The sequence below is a fragment of the Eleutherodactylus coqui genome, chromosome 3 (assembly GCF_035609145.1).
Source record: "Eleutherodactylus coqui strain aEleCoq1 chromosome 3, aEleCoq1.hap1, whole genome shotgun sequence".
Classification (NCBI taxonomy): Eukaryota; Metazoa; Chordata; class Amphibia; order Anura; family Eleutherodactylidae; genus Eleutherodactylus; species Eleutherodactylus coqui.
In genome coordinates, this window is record NC_089839.1 from 301351680 (window position 1) to 301376060 (window position 24381).

Sequence of the window (24381 nt, forward strand, 5' to 3'; positions counted from 1 at the left end):
GTGCCAGTCACTGCACCAATGCCATCACCCCGTACAAGTCACTGCACCAATGTCTCCACCCTGTGCCAGTCACTGCACCAATGCCATCACCCCGTGCAAGTCACTGCACCAATGTCTACCCCTGTGTCAGTCACTGCACCAATGCTTCCACCACGTGCCAATTACTACACTGATGCTTCCACCCTGTGCCAGTCACTGCACTGATGCCTCCACCCTGTGCGAGTCACTACATTGATGTCTCCACCCGGTGCCAGTCACTGCACCGATATCTCCACCCTGTGCCAGTCACTGCACCTATATCTCCACCCTGTGCCCGTCACTGCACTGGTTGCCTATCCACTATGAAATACAATTCATACTCTTCTCTCTCATATCCATAAAGCTCCCCACAGTGGGGGTTTTTAAACATCCGTGTGTCATCCGGTTTATTTTCACGCACGCAAAAAAAAAAAAATGAAAAAGGCTCTCTTCCTTTTTAGAATTGCTTGGCAGTCACCAGTTCATAACAGAGGGCACACGGGGATTTTCTTGCTCACCCATTGACTTGAATGGGTGAATGTCATCTGAGAAGTTTAAAACAGGTTGAACTAGATGAACATTGTCTTTATTCTGCCTAACATACTATGTTACTAAGGATAATGCACTTTCCTGGTTGGCCGGGCACAGGACCCTTCACACGCCCAAAAACTTATTAAAAGGTGAGACTGTTTATTGGTGATCCCGGACTACCCGGCATAAGGGCTAAAAGGATCTGTAAACGGATTAAGTTTCTGGTTAAAACTATTGTTACTTCTTGAGAAAAAAACCTGTTTATTTGCTCAGCCATAACATCTCCCATCAGCTCCCCACGGGGCCTCTGGGCTACCGACCGGTCTTAAGACTGGACCATCACCCAAGCCTGCGGGGCCTGAACCGCGTCATGAGTTCCTTATGTCCCCATTACCCATATACGAGGAGGAAGGAGCCATGACCTCGCCCGAGGAGGCGGGTCGGCTCTCCCTGCTTGACAATCAGATCAGCTCTATGCCCTCCAGGCTGACACCCACCTGGAGAACCGGGAGAGTCCCGAACCCGCCGCCCAAGAGCTCTTACACATGAACACTAACGAGTGAGCGCGTCTGATGATCGTTGAATGCATATAGGTAACGTAACTGACGTCTAGCAGTAAAATGCTCGCAGATCCTGGGAATAATCATTTAGGCAAATATACACATAATCATTGATCAATGACACACCGGGCGTGCAAACATCAATTGTTTGCCGAAGTGCCGACATGTGGCGTTACAAAGTAGGCGGCCAAACAATGAATTTAGGATTCAGTTATTTACACAATAACGTTGCATGTAATTGCTTCTGCTTCTGTAAATGGGCCATCACAATGCAGAGCTTCATTCTGCAGGCTTCAGAGCTGAAACCTCCTTACTTTGCTAACCTCTTGGCGACAAGCAGTGTAAACATATGTGCGGGGAGTTGGTATGGAGCGGCTGTGCCTGGGGCGCGTCTTCCAGAGAACCTGTCATCGCGTTGGGGCCTCATAAACTACATTATGGGACTCGAAGATGAGGAAATGGGGAACCCAGGAAGCTGTGTTTTATATTCACCAGGTGCTCCGTTCCCCGCAAAGTTGATGCGCTCACACAACGCAACTCTTTCCGGAAGGCCGTGCCCATACGCTCTCCCAATCACTCCTATATCAGAGAGGGAATACATACCACCGGCTAAAAGGAGTAACACTGAATGTGTGCGGCAACTTCGCGGGAACTGGTGAGGTTAAAACAAAGTTCTCCAGACTCCCTGTTCCCTCACCCTTGAGCTCCGTAACATAGCTTGTGGGGATCAAGGGTGGCGACAGGTTCCCTTTAATAGAATGTCAAAGTACAGTATACTGCAATGCTCTAGTATTGCAGTATACTGTATAAGCGATCAAATGATTGCAAGCTCAATTTATCTATGGGAGCTAAAAGGAATAAGTAAAAATAAGTTAAAAAGGCTATTTTTTTAGCAATTACAAAAAATAGTAACTATTCAAAGTTTTAAAAAAATCTAAACAAAAAAATTAAACACATTTGGTATCGCAGGGCCTGTAAAAGTCCAGTCTATGCATTATTTATACCGCATGGTGAACACCATCAGAAAAAAATACACAACGCCAAAATTGTGCTTTTTTTTTTTTAGTCACTCCGTCTCCAAGAAAAAAATTGAATAAAGAGCCATCAAAAAGTCATATGTACTCCAACATGGTAACGATATAAACTGCGTAAGGGCTTATTCACAGGAGCGTATATCAGCCACCGTTTTCACGGCCGGACGATATACGCTACCATCTGAGCTGTCTATCCCCTTCCCTCCCCCTTGCCAGCTCTCTGCCTCTTTCCTGTTTGCAATGGGAGGGGGCGGGACGGGGGTGAAGCTAAGCTCTGCCCCATCCCGCCCTTCCCATTGCTGGCTGCGGGGAGGGGGTGGGAGCTTAGCCCCCCCTCGCCCCTCCCATTGCAATCAGCCGGAGTGGAGGAGAGAAGCAGAGAGCCGGCGAGGGGGAGGGAAGGGGATAGACCGGTAGCGTATATCAGCTGTCCGTGAAAACGCGTCTGATATACGCTCCTGTGAATAAGCCCTAATTCTGCTGGAACTAATTAGCCATTGCAATCAGTGCATTTGTTTGTTGCATGCAAACGACCATGCCCTGCGTGCAGAAAAAGTACAATATGCCAATACATGTGCAAAAAAGCCTCGATCACAGCGCCAGAACATTGCACTAAGGTCCGCGCAATTGTATCCATGTGAAGCTGGCCTTATAATTTTTTGAAAGTAGGGAGGAAAAAACAAAAAAGAATAGAAACAAGACAGGACAAAAAGGATCTGCGATGTGTAATATTCCAGGAGACTTTTTGGTCATGCGGTTGGGTCGTGAGGATTCGCGTGAACGGGTTCCAGGAGTCATTTGCAGCTCTTGAGCCTCAGCGTTGGCGTCACAGCTGTCTGTTTTACTGATACTATTATAGGCGGTTTTTCCGGATATATCTTCCACTGGTGAATAGCAATAACCAGTTTTAATTTATTTCAAGCCGTGCGGCTGTAAATCACCGGCTTCAGTGTGACCTGCTATGAATTCATTGTTCTGGCGTAAAGCCCTGCCCTTCTGTGCTGCCCTCATTAAGAAAGCTGTTACACTTTACAAGCAATTTAGCAAAGTTTAACCTAACACCTGGGAGACTGCGCCAGTATATTAAAGAGTATTCTCGCTCACGTCCTATCACTTCATATGTCTGCTTCAGAATATCAGCAGCGCAAAACATCGACGTTCATTTTCTGGTATTTTTAACAGTACAAGAATGTGTGACAGAGGCGGAGCATAGAGGAGTAGTGCGTGTGACAGGCGGAGCATAGGAGAGCAGTGCGTGTGACAGAGGCGGAGCATAGGAGAGTAGTGCGTGTGACAGAAGCGGAGCATAGAGGAGTACTGCGTGTCACAGAGGCGGAGCATAGGAGAGTAATGTGTGTGACAGAGGCGGAGCATAGGAGAGCAGTGTGTGTGACAGAGGCGGAGCATAGGAGAGTAGTGCATGTGACAGAGGCGGAGCATAGAAGAGTAATGTGTGTGACAGAGGTGGAGCATAGGAGAGTAGTGCATGTGACAGAGGCGGAGCATAGAAGAGTAATGTGTGTGACAGAGGTGGAGCATAGGAGAGCAGTGCGTGTGACAGAGGCGGAGCATAGGAGAGTAGTGTGTGAGACAGAGATGGAGCATACGAGAGTAGTGCGTGTGACAGAGGCAAAGCATAGCAGAGTAGTGCATGTGACAGAGGCAGACCATAGGAGAGTAGTGCGTGTGACAGAGGCGGAGTATAGAAGATTAGTGCGTGTGACAGAGGCGGACCATAGGAGAGTAGTGCGCGTGATAGAGGCGGAGCAGAGAGGAGTAGTGCATGTGACAGAGGCGGAGCGTAGGAGAGCAGTGCGTGTGACAGGGCAGAGCATAGGAGAGTAGTGTGTGTGACAAAGACAGAGCATAGGAGAGTAGTGCGTGTGACTGAGGCGGAGCATAGAGGAGTAGTGCGTGTGACAGAGGCGGACCATAGGAGAGTAGTGCGTGTAACAGAGGCGGAGCATAGGAGAGTAGTGTGTGTGACAGAGGCGGAGCATAGGAGAGTAGTGTGTGTGACAGAGGCGGAGCATAGGAGAGCAGTGCATGTGACAGAGGCGGACCATAGGAGAGTAGTGAGTGTGACAGAGGCGGAGCATACGAGAGTAGTGCGTGTGACAGAGGCAAAGCATAGTAGAGTAGTGCATGTGACAGAGGCGGACCATAGGAGAGTAGTGCGTGTGACAGAGGCGGAGTATAGAAGATTAGTGCGTGTGACAGAGGCGGACCATAGGAGAGTAGTGCGCGTGATAGAGGCGGAGCAGAGAGGAGTAGTGCATGTGACAGAGGCGGAGCGTAGGAGAGCAGTGCGTGTGACAGGGCAGAGCATAGGAGAGTAGTGTGTGTGACAAAGGCAGAGCATAGGAGAGTAGTGCGTGTGACTGAGGCGGAGCATAGAGGAGTAGTGCGTGTGACAGAGGCGGACCATAGGAGAGTAGTGCGTGTGACAGAGGTGGAGCATAGGAGAGTAGCGCATGTGACAGAGGCGGAGCGTAAGAAAGTTTCACATGTGACAGGGGTAGAACATAGTAGAGTAGTGCCTGTGACAGAGACGGAGCATAGGAGAGTAGTGCATGTGACAGAGGCGGAGCATAAGAGAGTAGGGCATGTGACAGAGTGGAGCATAGAGGAGTAGTGCGTGTGACAGAGGCGGAGCATAGAGGAGTAGTGCGTGTGACAGAGGCGGAGCATAGAAGAGTAGTGCGTGTAACAGAGGCGGAGCATAGGAGAGCAGTGCATGTGACAGAGGCGGAGCATAGGAGAGCAGTGTATCTGACAGAGGCGGAGCATAGAGGAGTAGTGCGTGTGACAGAGGCGGACCATAGGAGAGTAGTGCGTGTGACAGAGGCGGAGCATATGAGAGTAGTTCGTGTGACAGAGGCAAAGCATAGTAGAGTAGTGCATGTGTCAGAGACGGAGCATAGAGGAGTAGTGCGTGTGACAGAGGCGGACCATAGGAGAGTAGTGCGTGTGACAGAGGCGGTGCATAGAGGAGTAGTGCGTGTGACAGAGGCGGACCATAGGAGAGTAGTGCGTGTGACAGAGGCGGAGCATAGAGGAGTAGTGCGTGTGACAGAGGCGGTGCATAGAGGAGTAGCACATGGGACAGAGGTGGAGCATGAGAGAGTTTCACATGTGACAGAGGCGGAGCATAGTAGGGTAGTGCGTGTGACAGAGACGGAGCATAGGAGAGTAGTGCATGTGACAGAGGTGGAGCATAAGAGAGTAGTGCATGTGACAGAGGCGGAGCATAGGAGAGTAGCGCATGTGACAGAGGCGGAGCATAGGAGAGTAGCGCGTGTGACAGAGGTGGAGCATAGAAGAGTAGCATCTATTTTGTAGATGTTCTGTCAGGACAGATACCCACAGATCCCTCCCACAATACAAGATGGTCTTTTGTAGGGAAATGTAAAGTGATTGTTCACCTTCCTAGGGATGGGCAGACAATAAAGTAACCTTTCTGAGGTGTAAATCTAGACTCTCTGCTGCCTGAGGCAAACTATAGGGAGACACCCCCTCCACTGAGGGGTGCATCTGCCATTGGGCAAGTTGGGCCACTCATCTGAGGCAGCGCCACCTTGTGGGAAATGGGGTTCAGTGGGGCTTCCAGAGTTTACATAAAGCAGGTACAATGTCAGTGTGATCTGTTTGTAAGTAACCAGCCAGGATGAGCTACATCTACAGAGTACTAACAGCAGCATGTGGGTTGCAATGGCAGCCTCGGGCCTTTCAAAGTTTCCCAAGTTTGCCATGTATTCCGGCAGCTGCTAAAAGTACAATATACTGCAGTACAGAAGTATTGCAGTATATTGTACAAGCGATCAGAAGGACATAAGTTCAAGTCCCCTATGAGGGACTAAAAAAAGGTAAAAATCAGTTTAACACCGTTTCTACAAGGATTTAAAAACAATATTAAAAGTTTTTAAAAAAAACTTTGCCCAATGTAGGCAAAAAATTTAAAAGCCATAAAATCATAACTGGCATTGTCACATCTATAGAAATCTGAACATTATGTATATATACTGCACAGTACATGTCATAAAAAATGCACAATGCCAGGATTGCATTTTTTGAGCATCCCTTCACTCCCAAAAAGGAATAGGAATGAAAAGTGATCAAAAAGTTGTATGTACTCAAAAAAGGTACCAATGAAAACTACAGCTCTCTCTGCAAAAAAACAAGCCGTCGCACACCCCATCCATGGAGAATAAAAAAGTTATAGGTCTTAGAAAAAGTGAAGGTTTTTTTTCTTTTTGGAAGTAGTAAAACATGAAAAGCTGCGTAGAATTGGTATCATTGTAACTGTACCGACCCACAGAATAAAGTAAACGCGTCCGTTTTCGTCCACCGTGCATGCCGTAAAAACAAAACCCAAAAAACAATGGCACACTTGCGTTTTTTTCCTATTTCGGTCAACGTAAATATTTTTAAAAGTTCTACAATATATTTGATGGCGCATTAAACGGTACCACTGCAAAATACAACATTACAATAAAGAAGCCCTCATATCAGTATGTTAATGGAAAAATTAAAAGCAGTTAGGGTTCTTGAAAGGCAGAAATGAAAAAAAAGAACAATGAAAAAACAAGAAATGTCAGGTCTTCAAGGGGTTAACGAAGCACTTTTGATTGCTTTTTTAAGTTAGCAGCACTATAACTGCTGATAAGATCCTTCAGCCAGTAGCTCTTAGCTGTAATGCGGCCCCCCTCTGTGGAGCTGCAGGGTGCCGCCTGAGGCCAGAGGCTCAACTTGCCTCATGTTCCTTCCATATAAGTATATAAAATAATAATGGCTTCATACGGTGATGAGACATCGCAGTTCAAGGGTTCCATCATTGTATGATTGTATCGCTCTGGCATGGTATGATGGTGTCATGTGAGCGCCGTATGGAACGGCTTTCTGAACTCTGTATGATGGTGTTATTTGTATGGTGCTGTTTTTATGCATTATATGACAGTATTATTTATAGGGGCTGTACCATAATGGTCTATCACCTATCCATAGGATAGGTCATAAAAGTCTAATCATTTGGGGTCTCACATGTGAGACACCCAACGATCCCAAGGAGTAGAGTCCCATATTCACCCTCCTCCTCACTACAGGCTCGCTGACGCCCCCACAGTGAGGAGGAGACTGATTGGAGCAGCAGTTGAGCATATGTGGTGATAGCGGAGTTCTTTTGCCACATGATTTCCGTCCATCTTGGAATCAGATAGAACTTGTATGAGAATATCGGCCGTGTGAATACACTCTTACTCAGGGGATGTAGTGAACCCGCCGTGAGGAAGAGCGGGGGATATAGGACCCCATTTTCACGATCAGGCATAGTCCACTTTGGTGCAACCCTTTTAAGCACTTTATGGCAGTGTTCTTGATGTATGTTGATATAGGCAAGCTACCATCCAATAGGTGGCACTGCAGAGGCATTGTAGCATCTCTCATTTGCATACCAAATTCCCCAGAGGAGCATTATATAAGGTGCTTATAGACTGAGCGATCAAAAAAATCGTTCAAACTAATGAAATTTTGCGATAATTGTTCGGTCTAAACAGGAGCCAACGACTAAACGATGAACGAAAATCGTTTACATAGGGAATGTGACACACTGAACGAGTCCACGATAAATCTGCCTTCTGGCTGCACAAGAGTTAACGAGCCGGTGATGACGTTCGCTCTTGAAAACGAGATTGTGCCATCTAAAAGGGGCCTTAGTTTCTAACCCTCTTAGTCCTCCTTGGCGCTCTCCGCAAGAAGAAACAGTGCCCCTCCTGATATTACTTGAACAGTTTATGGGGAAGTTATATGACAAAGGGGAGTAGCGGCTCACTCAAATCCCTACAGACCGCCCCAGACTGATCCAGCAAAACTGCAGGTGGATCCAGAATAAGGGTGAACCTAAATGCCCAACTAATTTGCACACAAGTTACCAAGTGAGGAATGTATTGTACCATTTCTGCAAAAAAGGAAAAATTGTGACTTTTTAAGTTGCCCTCGACACTTTTCTAAAAAGTGGGTGGGTCTTGGCTGGAGGGGCAGGGCCACCCATGGTCCATAAAATTTACTATAATTTACACCAGAAACTGGCATAAATTATAGTGCAGATCTACAGCAGGTCTCACCTGTCATAGAATTCAACCAGTGTTGCACGGGCGGCCCAAGATACGCCAAATGTAATATGAGACTTGTGTTGCTTATTACATTTGGAACATCGAGAAAACCGCACACGGTTGGCAATGATATCCCAACCCCAGCTAGTTTAGCACCGATGACCAGACCTCGTTGGAAGTCGCTCCGATCGCTGGATTTTCCCATCTAATGTGGATTCACACTGATCCACGGAAAACTTGTCGTGATTTTATGCTCCGGGGTCACGGGGGGATTTTACCTACAAGAAAGCTGCAACCGTGAGCGGTCCAGGGGCTCTAATAAAGGGGCCGCTCAGTATGCAAGGACTGTCTAGCAATGTTATATAAGCACAGTATTGTTGCACTATGTGGGCACCGTGGGTGACTACAGATGTAGCAAAGTTTAACTTGACTCTTAAAACACATTGAAGGGGTTGAATCAGACTAACACGTTACCCTTATCCACAGGATATCCATAGGGTAAGGGATCACTTGCTGATTGGAATAGGTCTCAACTTAAAGAGGTTTTACCACAATTGCAAGTTATCCCTTATCCACAGGATAGGGCATAACTTGCTGATCAGTGGGGGTCCTGCTGAGACCCCCGCCTACCTTGAGAACGGGAGTCCCATGTCTCATTCTAGTGTCACGGTGGAAATTGCTTCTTCTCCAGCAGTGACATCACTTTCAACTGGACTGGCGAGATACCCAAGCGGCACTTGGTTGGGTATTTCCATCACTCCAATTAAAATTAATGGAGCAAAGACCGCGCATGCTTGGCCAGCTCTCCATTCAGAGTGACGTTACTGTGGGGGTTGAAACAAGCCCCGCTGTGACAGTAGAATGGGACACGGAAGTCCTGTTCTCAAGATCGGCAGGGGTCTCGGTGGTCAGCAAGTTAAGCCCTATCCTGTGGATAAGGAATAATTAGCAATTGTAGTACAACACCTTTTAAATTAACTGCATTTGCCCTTTCAATAGCTTTTCAATGGCTTGCATTGTGTTAAATGACCTCAGAATAGGTCATCAATAGTTGATCGACCGGGGTCCGCCACTTGGCACCCCAGCCAACAAACTAAATAGGCACCTGCTGTCAGTGCCGCTACACACAGGGGTCCGAGTGAAAGCTGCTGTGTAGTGGCCGGCGCTTGTAACTGCAGGCGCAGCTCTCATACTTCTTACAGTATTTGGTCAGTGACTATCTGCATTCTCAGGTTCACGTTGAGCCATATGTCTAGCGTTGCAATCGTCCTTACCCGACTCACACCCAAAACAAAAAGGGCCGTCTGAAGGTCAAATCCAAAAACAATCTAAATCATCTTTTGCTTTCCTTGACATTGGAGATAATTCCCTGAAATACTAACTTCAGTCCACTGATACAAATTTAACACACGTTGTGCTTCCTTAACCCCGTCAGTGAAGGCAGAGCGCGACAGCCGCCCTGGATGGTGGCTCATTTGACAGTAGCATTGCAGTACAAAGGGAGTAATATAAGACTCCTCGCAGGTTCCTTCTCTGAAGGCTTTACCTGTATTAAGTCTTTTCAATTCCTGTAAGACAGTTGTGTTCGCACCTTCCCACGGAGCAGCATGCACAAAGTCTTTCGGATTATCAGGAATCCTTTGAATGCTGTTTGAAATGCAGCCTACTTCATTAGTGTCAAACATCCCTGTAGGGGAGGGGGGGCGCCACTGCACCAGCCGACAGTTGAAGCAGATGTAGAACGTCCCCGGCAGGCTTTCTCTACCGCCGCCTCTCGTAGACTTGGCGGCTTTCAACGCGTTACTTCCCAGATGTAGCGAGCCAGTGTGTTTCTTAAGGAAAGCTTTGGGACAATCGACAGAAGACATGACTCCACTCCGGGCTTCTTGGACGGGGCCTTGTATTCGGGGCAACTGTTGGGCTTCTCCGCACAAGCACCTCGTTGCACCCCGTTCATTGGTCTTATAAAGCTTCGGAGCACATTTCACAATGAGGATGATGAGGAAAGAGACGGCGAGGATCCCTGCAATTCAATGAAGGCCAGCATTAAGATGAAAATGTCTGAAGTGAAGTAAAACAATGCAGGTCCATATAGACTTATCTCCAGGAGCCCACGATGGCCAACAAATGAGCACTGGGACCCCCACTGATCAAGAGAGTGGGGGGAACCTTGTTTGCCCTACTTCCGGTCACTGCTGCTCTGACCGAAGTGAATTGAGCACTGGACGCGCATGCGCAGAGCCGCTCTATTCATTTCAGTAGGGTTTACGAAAAATGCTGAGCTGTTGAACGGCACCACGTATTCGCAGCCAGCGCTTAAAGGGACTCTGCTACCATGTGAGAGCACCATAAGGTAGTGCCGATCACACTGATTGTAGAGATATGTCTGCTGTGTAGATCGGTGCAGTACTTTGGGAGAAAATTGCATTTTATCAGTAGCAGACAAACACAGAAATAGTCCTGCATATTCATGAGCTGCAGCTAGCCACACCCACTCCACACTCCAGCCAATGACTGGCAGCTCTCTCACTATACACAGTAATTGCCAAACAGCAGTCAATTAATGGCTGAAGGTTGTAACTAGCAGCAGCTGCAACTCCAATGAATATCCAGGACTACTTCCTGTAGTCCTCTATACATGTGCTGCTACTGATAAAATGGAAGTTTCTCCAAAACTCCTGCACAGATCCACACAGCAGACATATCACTGCAATCAGTGTGACGGACACTACCTCATGCTGCCCTCAGAAAGAGGTGCTAAAAGATAGATTTCTTTAAAGAGAACTTGTCACGTCACCACAACACTATAAACTAAGTTATGGTGCTATCAGGAAACGTGGCAGAGAGTCGGGTGAAGTATTTTTTATACTCCCCCACTCCTGCGATCCAGCGCTGTCCCCCTTGAAAGTTGGTGGGCAGCACGAAAATCAGATTCTTTTCAGAGTCCCATGTGTGAGCTCTAGTCTATGGGAGAGTGCACAGTTGCGCACGGGGGCTCTGAAAAGAGTCAGATTTTCATGGCATGAGTCCTCCTGGGGCCTCTATACAGCAGTGAGAAAACCCTCCGCTCCCTCTCTTTTTCTGACTTAGTCAGATTTTCGAAGCATTGGCGGCTGGGGGACTTGGAGCTGAATGGGTCCTGACTCCTGTCCTAACAAGCCCAACAGCCAGCAGAAGAGGCACTGCTGAAGGCACAGGCCACAATGATGGCAGGCAGGTGGCCATGCATAGGGCGATAAAGTAAGGGGATCTGAAGAGGATCCGCACCCCAACACCATGCGGCGGCCTCACGGCTGACAGGCGGAGAGCTACACCTGTCTAGCCTTCCGTGCAGCTTGCAAGCGTTGTGGTCTCTGGAGTCAGCAGGGGGCCTGGGCCGGCTCTGTCAGTGGTGACTGACTGCAGGACTGTAGTAGTCCAGCTTGGAGGAGGATGAGGGCTGGATTGCGATGGAGAATACCTTGGCATCTATAGGCCTCTCACTAGCCAAACCAGAAACCTACTGCACTTTAAGATACCAAGGTGTTCTATAAAGTGCACTGGCGTAACTATAGGGGATGTGGTTGCACCCGGGCCCAGGAGCTTTAGGGGGCCCATAAGGCCTCTCTTCTCCATATAGGGAGCCCAGTAATATGAGTAAAGCATTATAGTTGGAGGCCCTGCTACAGGAGCTTCAAATTACGCCTCTGATACAACGCCTACATTTCATACTTTGCCTGTAACACCTACAATGGGGAAGGACGTTTTGTCACCTCCTGTGTTTGACCCTGGAGAGCTTTCTGAGATGCCCACATTTAGATCTTTGGTTATAAAATAGAAGTAGCACCTAAGGGAATTGTTATAACTGTTGTTCCTCAAAAAAGTCATTAATAAGTTCTGTAATTGTATTCACAACTGGCCTCTTCCCACAATGTGATATTGTCTCAACGTTTCCTACCTGTGATGACCAAGACTGATATGAGAAGACCTTCTCTGGTGGACCCTCTGTTCTTCTCTCTTGCTATGATTGTGATATTATAGGATTTGGATCTGCAGTTCCTGTCTGTTAGCTGCAGCAGAGAGATGACCGCCGGATTGCTGGAATAACTACACTGAAGTCCATTTCTATTCCTCAGGATTCGTCTTGTGGAATATGTATAATTCCTTAAAAAAACTGCCAACTGGTGAAGCTCGCAGCTACAGTTCCAATAGTTATGGCCCAAGTTTAAGAGGATGAGATGGGGCAGGAAAGAGAAGACGTCTGGCAGTTTTGTCAGTCTGTTCTTGGACAAGTCCAGGCCTTTGAGTTGCTGAAGGCTCTGAAAAGTCCCTTCGTGAATAAAACTGATAAAGTTGTTGGACAGATCCAAGTGCTCTAGACGATGAAGAGCGTTGGATCCCAAACTGTCATGTGTCAAGCTTGTGATGAGATTCCTGTTTATCTCCAGTCTGATAAGACGTTCTGTGTTCCCAAACCAAGCCCCGTAGACGCTACCAAAGTGATTGCTGTTCAGTTGCAAAGTTTCGAGATTTCGTAGGGAGGAGAAGGTTCCGTTGGTGATGGATGTAGACGATATCTGGTTATGGTCCAAGACTAAAGTCTGCAGTTTGGTGAGGTTGGTGAAGGCTCCGTTCAGGATCTTCTTGATTTTGTTGCCACTTAATCTGAGCAGGGTGAGGTCTAAGAGATGAGAGAAGTTGTTGTCGCCGATAAATGACACGTCTCCTTCTGTGATGATCAGAACCTTGGTGCTGCTGGGAAGAGCTGTAAAATGAATGATATGGGACATTAATGACTACCTGCTCAGGTCACACCATGCTGTACAAGCCCCCTCAGCTACAGCCCTACCTATGGGTCCTACAATCATATGGTGGTGGTTACATCTCCAACCAACATCGTTATACCACTGCTATGCAAGACCCTTTGCAGATGCCGAAAAGTTTCTAAATATGGAAGCCAACTGAAGCGGTCTTCAATAGCTTTAATAATCACCTACTTCCTTTATTGCTGTGTGCAGATTAAGTGTTTGGTTGTGCAACCTACAAATTGATGATGTGGTCAGGTTTGGGCAGCACATAGTGTAGATGTCAACTGTAATGCATCACATTTTCATTGAAAAAAATGATATATTTGTACATTGGAACGACCACTATATTAGGGGCCCCCATCTAGTATTCTAAATAGCTAGAATTCAATGCTAAAATGTAGAAACTCACTAGGTGTAGCTATACTAACACACCCCAGTCCACTACCAGACCATTGGTGGTCAGTGGAAAAAACTAGCGCATTTGTGAGTTTTAAGGAGCCAGGATCCTTAGAAAACAAGGTACAGTGCCTTCTAACATTGCAATACAGGTCTTGTAACATGACTGGCCTTTTAAAGAGGCCGTACCAAGATTGACTTTTATCATCTATTTACGGGATAGATGATAAAAGTCTGATAATCCGGGGTCTCACCATGGAGACCCCCACCAATCCTGAGAACAGGGAAGCCCCTGTCTCCCTCTGAGAAGAAGATTGAATTGAACAGCAGTTGCGTGTTGCTGCTCCATTCATCTTCAATGGAACAACTGGAGATAACCAAGAGCTTGCACTCGGCTATTTCCATCTACCCCATTGAAATTAATAGAATGGTGCCGCGCATGTGCCACTGCAGCTTCAGTCAATCTCCTGTCATAGTCTGCAGTGAGCCCACCATGAGGAGGAGAGGGGGACATAAGACCCCTATTCTTGAGATTGGTGAGGTTCTCAGCAGAGAGATTCCCACCAGTCAGACCTTTACTACCTATCCTGTTGATAGGCAACAAAAGTCAATCTTGGTACAACCCTTTTTAGAGGGCTAACCACACTGTCTTTAGCTCCATCCGTTTCACATACAAGCTTTCAAAGTGTGTCCTGGTCTGATCATGGGTCTCCAGACTGAAACTCAGAGCATCATACATATGTGGTTAGTCCCTTCTTAGTGGTCTTCAGAAGGAGAAACTGTACCTATCCTCACCCACATCGTAGGCCTCTCACCCAGCCCACGGGAAACCTACTGTAACCTGACAAAAACCTTGCAACAGCCTATCTGTGGATGGGTATCTTTTCCTTATAAAGAAGACTCTAGTTTGCCTTATCTTCCTAGTCATCCTACAAAGCCTGTTAGATGGTCGGAAATTGACTTAATTGACTTGTAGGAAACTTGCCTTCTAATAGGTGGTGCTGCACTAGCATTGTACTATTTCCTATTTGCATACCAGATTTCCCAAGGGGCTTTGCATGGCCTTATAAGTCTTCTCATACCTACTTGGTGCTCTTCACAAGGAGAAACAGTACCCCTCTCGACCTGCATGTTAATGGGGTTGCTTGAGGTTACAAAACATAGCCGCTTCCTTCCATGGGCTGTGCCTGGAGTTTATATGGCCCCACAAGTTAAAAGGGGTTTTATGGGACATTTAAAGTTATACAGGCTTAAAATTTAAAAAAAAATAAATACTTATCTATTCCGGCTGCTCCCGTCCAGCACTGCCACCCCAGTACCTGTCTTACAGTACCCAAAAGAAGCAGCGGGCGCTCACGTGCCGTTCATTGTGCACATGGCCACTCAGCTACCCATAGGCTTCAGCGATGATACTTCCATGGCTACCGAAGGCTGTGACCGGCTAAGCGATCATGTGCACCATAATGTTGTAGTGACCCAGTACATCATCCTGGTCCCCTCCATAAATGTCATACATGTTTGTCTTATGTTGATGCACTGTACAAACCTGTCTTGTCATTTCCAGTATGTGTGTTGCACAGCTGCAGCGCTTGAGAGGTTAACTTTAATAAAATCCAAGCCTTCATGTAAATGTATTAGTCTGTCATGGCATGTGGTATGAGAGAGGGTATAATTAGGAGTGATTAGGGCGGGAAAGGGGTCCATTTTCTGGAGTGGAGAGAGTCTAACACAGAGCCACATGGAAGCACCTGCAGCTTCCTTGTTGTGAAGATGGAAGCAGAGGAGAGATTTCCCGTGATGAATGTATTCTGGGTGTGAGTGGAGTGAGCCCCAATCAGAGAGAGAGTAATTATAAGTAATTCTCCAGACAAGACCAGTACAGAGGTACTAATTAACTCTTCAAGCTTTCCTACGCAGCCAGGATCACCGTGTAGAGGTACACCCAGTAATTGTCACACCCATGCGTCTGCAAGGCTGGGTGAAAGTACTTCAAGTTAATAATTGCTGTCAGAGTGTCTGTGGAGTGATCCTACCCCCTTTCCTCCTCCAGAGTGTTCCCCTTCCAGGAGCAGTTCCTGGCAGATAACGTAGACTGCAGGACCGGTGTCATCCTGAGTTTCCTCCCTGACCTCAACTCTCTTGTCTTGCCTGCACTGTATAGACTGTAATTTAACTGCCTTGTATCATCTGCCTTTGCAAGTTTGCCAAGTAAAGTTTATACCTGGCCCCAGAGGCGTAACTTGTAGCTCCTGGGCCCCAATGCAAAACCTGTAACATGGCCCCCACCTATAATGCTTTATTCATAGTACTGGGCTCCCTATATGGAGAAGAGAGGCCTTATGGCCCCCCTAAGGCTCCTGGGCCCGGGTGCAACCGCACCCCCTGCATCCTCCATAGTTACGCCCCTGCCTGGCCCTAACCGTTCCTAGGGACCCGAGGTACTAAGAAAACTGTCTGTGTCTATGTTTATTCTCCACTGAGGGTTATTCCGGTGTGTAGGAACAGTGGCGTCACCTGTGACAACTACTACCTCCATTATCCTGTTATTGGCATTCCCTATCCTAGGGGTGTTAACAGTGGCCTACAGTTATACTCTGGCCTGGGCTGTATGTCATCCCTCCAGGAAGGAGCCTGGTAAGTGCCGCCATGACAGGCCAACACTTTACTCTCCCAGCTCGCCACATATGTCAGGTGTCCGGGGTCTCGCTATGGGACGCTGCAATGTGACCACTTACGCTTCAGTTGGACTCCATGTGGCTGGCTTCGTAGCTGTAGCGCTTGACACGGAGCAGCCAGGATAGGCGAATATTCAATTTTATTTCATTTTAAGCCCGTATAACTTTTTTTTATATGTCCTGGAAAATCCCTTTAATGAGGCTGAGCTCCAATACCGAATATACAGATCAACACCCAGAGTGGCGCTGGTTCTGGCGCTGTTTTCTAATTGTATCAATTCCCTTTAAGACATAAATGCAAATGTTCTTTCCTGGAGGATGTTTTCAGCATCGGAGACAACCTTCATTCTTGGCATATGTATTTTATTTTGGACAAATGAAAGCCGTTAATGGTTTTCAGCTTGTACTGAAGAAAATGACTTGTAATCAGAAGGAAATCACATCTTCTCAGTATGTTCATTTAGCAAACGGCAAAAAATAGACTGGCATTAAAAATCCAGCTTCAGCAATAATTCGCCCAGACACCAGCCATATAAGCTGCCGCACCAACTGTACTAATGACGCTACAGATTGTTTTTTAAAGACATAGAAATAAGTCATTAAGTGGAAGCCGTGCTCTCCCGAAAACACTAAATGCCCATATGTAATTGTTAAAAAGCGTCTCTCCGTGGAATGTGCCGCCTGTAGCCAACGTGCGGGCAACAACGGGAGGCAGTCGGCAAAATATGATCTCTAAATACGGAGTATAAAGTTTACAATCAACTTCTGTACAACGCTGAATGGGGCCAGGCAAGTCAGGAGCCCGGCGGCAATTATGGAACAGCAGAAGCGTAACTTGAAGCTCCTGGGCCCTAATGCAAAACCTGTAACAGGGCCCCAACTATAATGCTTTATTCATAGTACTGGGCTCCCTATATGGAGAGGAGAGGCCTTGTGGGCCACCTAAGGCTCCTGGGCCCGGGTGCAACCGCATCCCCTGCATCCCCTATAGTTACGCCCCTGTCCTGCGCCATATGTAAATTAGCTGTGCACCATCCGATGGGCGGTTGGCCGCTGCCTTTGGTACAGGTTGTCTCCCTACCCAGTGTTTGAAAAACTGCCCCTTTCCATCCTCAGTAGCGTCTGCAGCTCCACCCACTGGAGACGTCATGCATTCCATCATTACCATGCTCGGGCTGCACTGATGACGGCGCAGCAAAGACTGACGTCACATGCATGCACCATCGTCAGCGCAGAAGCGATGGTGTGTATTCTGTACCTGGTGTGGAAATACTGCGGATTTTGCCACTTGGTGTGGGTTTTATCGCATGTTCCTGTGCGGAATTCACCTCTCATTGAGAAAAGGTGAATTCTGCAGCGGAAATGGCAATAAAATTCCTATGTAGCAAACCTAAATTCTGCACCGCATGTCAATTTCCACAAAATTTCCAGATTTTGTGTGCATTTTTCCGCAACTTGACGACGAGATTTTCAAAATCCCATCCACTTTGCTTCTACTGCAAATGCTGCGGAATTTCCATTGCAGGGGGGTCTACATGGAAATTCCATAGCAAATCTATCTCATGTGGACCCAACCCAAAGGGGTTTTCCAGGCAGCACCTGCTGGTATACACCAGGGTCAGAATGGAAACGCTGCTCCAACCCCTGTGTAGTGGCTGGCACTCGTAATAGCAGGCGCAGCTCTCATTGAAATCAATGGGATCTGTGCTTGTAATTGAAGACTGGGGTCCCATTGATTTTAACAAGAGCTGCCCCGCAATTACGAGCCACTACACAGCGGTGGGAGCAGTGCTTCCACTCCGCCCCCGTTGTATCCCAGCGGGCGCTGCATGGAAAACCCATTTAATATCCGCTAAGTGATTGCCAGCCTGGGACCTGCGGCTGTATCGGTTCTCTCTGGTTTTGTTCTTGAGATCCCACATTATATTGCAGTCCCAATATAAACTGAATTATCAGACTTTCCGGATTGTTACATTGGATTATTCATATTTTTTGTAGCACTTTATCCCTCCAGTTTTACACGGACTGGAAATTATTCCCACAATGTACAAAGCAATGCTAAAAAAACCCCGTATACTCAGAAAATAAATATATGTACTGAAAAACCAGTTCTGGCTTTGTATGGCCTTGGGGGGGAAAAAGTATTTATTCTACCTTTTGCGCTTCTCTCCTGAAATGTGACATTTGATGATTTCCGCAGTGAGATTCATTACCGCTGGATTGTGTATGTGAAGGGCCCGGAGCCCACACATCTACTGCGCTATCAGCAATATCCCTGCCGGTCGCTGACAGGACTCTTACCTATTATATACGGGAGTCCTTGACAGACAGTCGCCTCTTCTGTACAAACCACACAGGAGGAAGGACAGCTTCCCACTAAATAAAAGGATGTGGCGAGCAGCAGGACGATGACACCTGGAACACACATTAGGACAGAAATACCTTTGTCACTTGAGCTATTAGTTCAGATAGCGCTAATGATTGATTAAAGCTCGGCGGACGCTGTCACGTCTCTCTCCTTTAGAAATGAATCTGCGAGGACTCATTATTCACGACGGGGCTCAGGAGACGGGAGAGCACTACATCATGTAGTCAAATCCCCGTACCAGAAGTAGAAGGACAAGATGGTTCGGAGTCGTAGAATTATCGTAGCTACAAAACGGAGACAATTTAAAGGGCAACTCCACCTCTAAGTAAACGGCACATTTTAAATCTTCATGAAATGTCAAGTAACTTGTCATATACTTTGCTTAAAGGGCCACGCCGGCGTTTTTTAAATTTTTTTATTTGTTATGTAGGTATATACCCTGTTTCACTGAAAATAAGACCTACCCTGAAAATAAGCCCTGCCCTGATTTCTTTGGGGTAGGCTTGAAATATAAGCGCTACCCCGAAAAGAAGCCCTAGCTGCATTACATTAAAAAAAGAGAATACTTACCTAGCAGGCTCGGTCCAGGCCCCTCTTGCTGCTGTCCAGAGCTCTGCCGTGCGTCCTGCAGTCCTCGTCGCCCACAAAATATCACTTCTTTGTTACAGAATTCATAGATCCCACCTCCAGGAAGCAATGGCTCTGATTGGTTCTCGCGCTGCTCAGCCAATTAATGCAGTGCTCGATGAACCAATGCGATGGCTGTGATTGGTTCATTGAGCGCTGCCTTGATTGGCTGAGCAGCGCTTGAAGAACCAATCACAGCCATCACATTGTGGAGTAGGGATTTATGAATTGGCCATTCAGAGGCACAGCTTAACGTGTCAAAACTCCGGAGAGCAGTGGCAGGAACCTGGATCAAGCCTGCTAGGTAAGTATAATAAAACGTAGTGCCTCCCCTAATAAGACACCCCTCGAAAAATTAATATAAGACAGGGTTATTTTCAGGGAAGCACTATATATATATATATATATATATATATATATATATATATATATATATATATATATGCCACTGTTACCTTCCTTGGTTAATTATTGTTTCTGTCTGAAACTCCCAGCCTCTTTCTCATCAGATGGTCATGTGATCTCAGTTCTGACCATCTCAGATCTCCTTAAGTTTGTGTTCAGTTTCTAGTCAGTTTCTCAGTCTGTGTGATGTTGTTACATGGACCCTACCACAGAAACTGATTATGTGGAAAAGCAGATACTCTGGTCATAGTTACTTATGGTGATCACACAGCTGCTGTCACACAGGTGTAATAGAGGAGATCATATCTCATCCTCCTGACTGTATACTTATGGTCTGCAGCTTATTTAGGTTAATATAAAATGATAATTAAACTATTCCCCCAGCAGGCAGAAATGGTATAGCCTTTAGCTAATGCTGTGCAGATGCATCATGGGATTGGAGTGAAACCAAAAAAAACCTCACAATTACTATGGTGCCTAATAAGCATCAAACAGGGAGCTGTGCTACATAGATGTGGATGGAATACATACAGGACACCTCCACAGTGTGACAATCAGGTGAGGGGCAGGGATGGAAAAATGTGTTTTCGACGCAGTGGCTCTTTAAATTTTTTCACACCGACTTTGATTTTTATCTTTGCAGCGCTTCTGAGGGGGATGAAAAAGTGAAAGGGATTGTCTGATTACTGGACAACATTACAGCAATAGCTCTAACTGTCTTGAAATGACAAACAAAACAGTACTTACCCATGCTCTGCTGCGACGATCCAGCGCTGTACTCTGATCGATTTGTACAGGGGACCCCTGGGGGCACTCAGGAACCTAGGCAGGGACTTATCAGAGGGGTCTGTAGGGTCTAGAGGGGAATCCATGTAGATCCCAGTTGTAACAGGGTGGTTAGTGTAAGTTATGATGGTCATGTTTGAAGTTTACATAACCAGTCACTGTGCTGGGTGGAGCATGTGAGTCAACTCTGATGTCAACCACTGGCAATGAGCAGTAGGGACGGCCCTTTTGAAACATTCGAATAGCTGGGAGTGGAATTTAAGAAGAATATGTACATACAAGGGTGAGCATAAAGAAAAGAAATACATAGTTGGAGTCAACAAGGCTGCAGCTGCAAAGCTATACAGTCAGGCTAGCTGATATGAGGACATGACAGGACCACTTTAAAGGAGCTCTTGAATCATGTAGTCACCACTGATGCCATTTGTTTTAGATGATTTAGTTAAAGGGGTTGTCCCACTTCTCGAGGTTTTGATGCAGGAAGTAGACAGCACCGAACATTGTGCAGTGGCCTGGGTTGGTATTGCAGGCTCAGTTCTATTGAAGTGAAAGAGAATTAGCCTGCAGTACCAACCCTGGCCACTGCACAAAGTATTGAGTTGTCTGCTTCCTACAGCAAAACAGCTAGAAGTGGGACAACTCCTTTAAGAATGACTGTGCACAGTGAGAGAGTTGAGAGGGGAAGTTGACTGGGCACTATAAAAACTTGAGATGGGATAGGTAAAAGACCCTTTGAGTCACTGGTTGATTAACATACAAAATACCCCATGAGAACTAATATGGCTGATAGAAAGTAGCTGCAGGGCAGCTCCACTACTTCCTGCAGCAGAAACTGAAGGCTGGAGATGGCTGGAGCGTAAACAGCTGAGATTACAGGAGAAAGAGACTATGCACGGTCGGTACATATAAAGCATCCAAGATTAGGACCAAGTCTTCATGTCATGCCGAGTTTCCCTTTAAAAAGTCCATGTCACCAAAATGCTGTTTCCCTATGTTGCTTGGCAAATTGTGCCCTTTAAATAGCAAACTTGTTCTGTGAACTAATAGTATTAGTATTCTTACTTTTTACTCTCCCCTTACAGGGAAGGCCCGAGTTCTCAGAAGTTGTGTCCAAGTTAGAAGAATGTCTCTGCAACATTGAGGTAATGATCCTAGAATGTGTCTACAAAAAAATAAAATGGTTCTCTGCCCTTTAATATAATGGTGTTTTTAGGTCCAACATCCTGCGCTGATTAATGTATTAATATTTCTTAATACAGATTGGTGATTTATGACTTTCTGTGATACAGAGCTCCAAATACCCAGAATACACAGAGTTAAATCATACCTAATAACTTATAAACAATGAAAACCTGGACAATTCTTGTGGTGCATGTAGTCCACGCCTGTTTATTACTAAGCCATGCCCTTTGTGTAATTTGGGTAATGTTCGGAGAAGCTGTTACAGAACCTGTCCCTCTCCCACCTGGCTATACTACAGTAAAAAATTGGGGGATGATGGTAAGGGCTGGTCTCTGCTCCATGGAGTGATGACTTGGTGTTGCACAATACCCCCAGTGGAAGAGAGTTTAGGGAGACAGGAAAGGTAACAGTTAACTCATGTTTATTCAGCATTCAGATGATGAAGGCAAATGTGCCTTTACAATCCAGTCTCCAAAGTCCTGTCCTGAAAGTGGTGGCTGGAAGTGCTGCTGTTAATCTATTTGCTTTGTACTACTGATGTGGGTTTTCTCACCATGGCCCCAGAAATCTGCAACCTGCACTTTGCACCTTTTTCTTCTCTGTTGGAACGGCTGTTAGGAACTCCGAGGATCTGTCCTCTAAACCAACTGTCTTAGATGAGATGACACTTTGCACCACACCACTATGGGCTCTACTATTCTTCTAAGCTAAAACTTCTGGAACATCACAACAAGTTATATGAGATTTGCTTCTCCAATCAGCACACTGCTGATTGGCTGCGAGAGGAGCTGATTCACTGGTGTGGGTTACTGGACTATTCTATTCTTGTCTAACTCAGCTCTATGCTAGCCACCACTTTCAAGGTGAGACATTTCACAATATATTAAATTCACATTTAAAGTCACATTTATATATCACATTTGTACTATCAGTACAATTGTGTAGTGAGACTTCTGGGTTACTACATTTGTGACCCTTCACAGTACAGATAGTCCCCGACTTGCGAACATTCGACTTACGAATTTCGCTAGATACGAACTATCTGTACAGCACAGTATGATGTAATGCTATGGCATTACATCATACTGTGCAGGGGCCGGAGAGGCTTCTATCAAGCCTGATAGAAGCCTGTCCGGTCACATCGCGGTTGCTAGGCAGCCAGGGACCTTCTGAAAGGCCCTAGGGCTGTCTATGCAGAGCGCCTAGCAAGCCGTGCGCTTGATAGGCACTCTGCATAGGCAGCCCTGGGGCCTTTCAGGAGGTCCCCGGCTGCCTAGCAACCACACAGCGTCCCGCGATCTCATCGTGGGACGCTGTACGGGCCCCCTGAACGTCGGGTGCAGGCTGTTTCTTACAGCGGGCTCCCGGCGGCAGCAGTTCCGACGAGCCGCGCCGCTCGTCAGAACTGTTAACACTTTAAATACCGCTGTCAGAGCGGTATTTAAAGTGTTAACAGTTCCGACAAGTGCCACGGCTCGTCGGAACTGCTGCCGCCGGGTGCCCGATGTAAGAACAGCCGGCACCCGACGTTGTATGGAGCGGGATCCACCCGCGATCCCCTCCATACAAGCATTTGTTCGACTTGCGAACAAAACGGACTTGCGAACGGGCTCCCGGAACAGAACCCGTTCGCAAGTCGGGGACTATCTGTAATAGTGTCCCTAAGTGTTCCTCTCACATGCCTCACCTCAGTAAGAGTATGTTCACACAGCGAGTTTTGGTGCAGATTTTGGCATGGATTCCGCACCAAAAACCACACTAAATCATTTTTTGTGAACCATGTTGCTGAATTCACAATACAGATTTTTCAGCCATGGATTTGAACCATGTGCTGCGGAAAAAAGGAGGGGCATGTTACTTCTTAGCATGTGGATTTGGCCAATCCATAAGGGCTAAATCTGCATGCAGATATGCAGGAAAATAGGCAGCAGAAATACGCAGCTAAGCCATGGATTTCTGCTGGGGTTTTAGGGGCAGAATCCACATAGAGTCGGACTCCGCCCTGTGAACATACTCTACGAATGCCTCCTCAGTAGATATAAGCGAGCGTACTCGTCCGAGCTTGATACTCGTTCGAGTATTAGGGTGTTCGAGATGCTCGTTACTCGTAACGAGTACCACGCGATGTTCGGGTTACTTTCACTTTCATCTCTGAGACGTTAGCGCGCTTTTCTGGCCAATTGAAAGACAGGGAATGCATTACAACTTCCCCCTGCGACGTTCAAGCCCTATACCACCCCCCTGCAGTGAGTGGCTGGCGAGATCAGGTGTCACCCGAGTATATAAATCGGCCCCTCCCGTGGCTCGCCACAGATGCATTCTGACATAGAGGAGGGAAAGTGTTGTTGGTGCCGGAGCTGCTATAGGGAGAGTGTTAGGAGGGATTTTAGGCTTCAAGAACCCCAACGGTCCTTCTTAGGGCCACATCTAACCGTGTGCAGTACTGTGGAGGCTGCTTTTTGCAGTGTTGCACATTTTTTTTTTTTTGTATATCGGCCGTGCAGAGCATTGCGCCCTGCAGTAATACTCCAGGGCCAGAAGCGCTTAGGCAGGGACAGAAGACATATTGATTGAATATAGGCAGTGGGCCTTTGCAAAAAAATTTGTGGAAAAAAAACTATTTGGGCTGCCTCTCACTGTCCTCAGTGTTCTGGGTCTGTGCTGGGTGTAGAAGTTCTCCAAATTCATACGCAGCCAGCTAAGTGTTACAGCAGGCTTGCGCAAAATTATTTCCTGGCGTTCCATAAGCGAAGTCAGCCTCCAACCACAGGCCAATAAGCGGCACATTTAATTACAGCATTCTGTTTCTGCACTACTGGTAATACAGCATGATGAGGGGTAGGGGTAGGCCTAGAGGACGTGGACGCGGGCGAGGACGCGGAGGCCCAAGTCAGGGTGTGGGCAC

At 46.8% G+C, this 24381-nt stretch overlaps 1 protein-coding gene across 1 annotated transcript in view; it reads left to right on the forward strand.

Moving 5' to 3' along the window:
- Positions 1-24381, forward strand: part of LOC136621924 (serine/threonine-protein kinase TNNI3K) — a 328182-nt gene that overhangs the window by 229625 nt on the left and 74176 nt on the right. The window contains exon 24 of the mRNA XM_066597788.1: positions 21377-21436. Coding sequence (XP_066453885.1) covers positions 21377-21436 — 60 coding nt within the window. The remainder of the gene's footprint in view (positions 1-21376; positions 21437-24381) is intronic.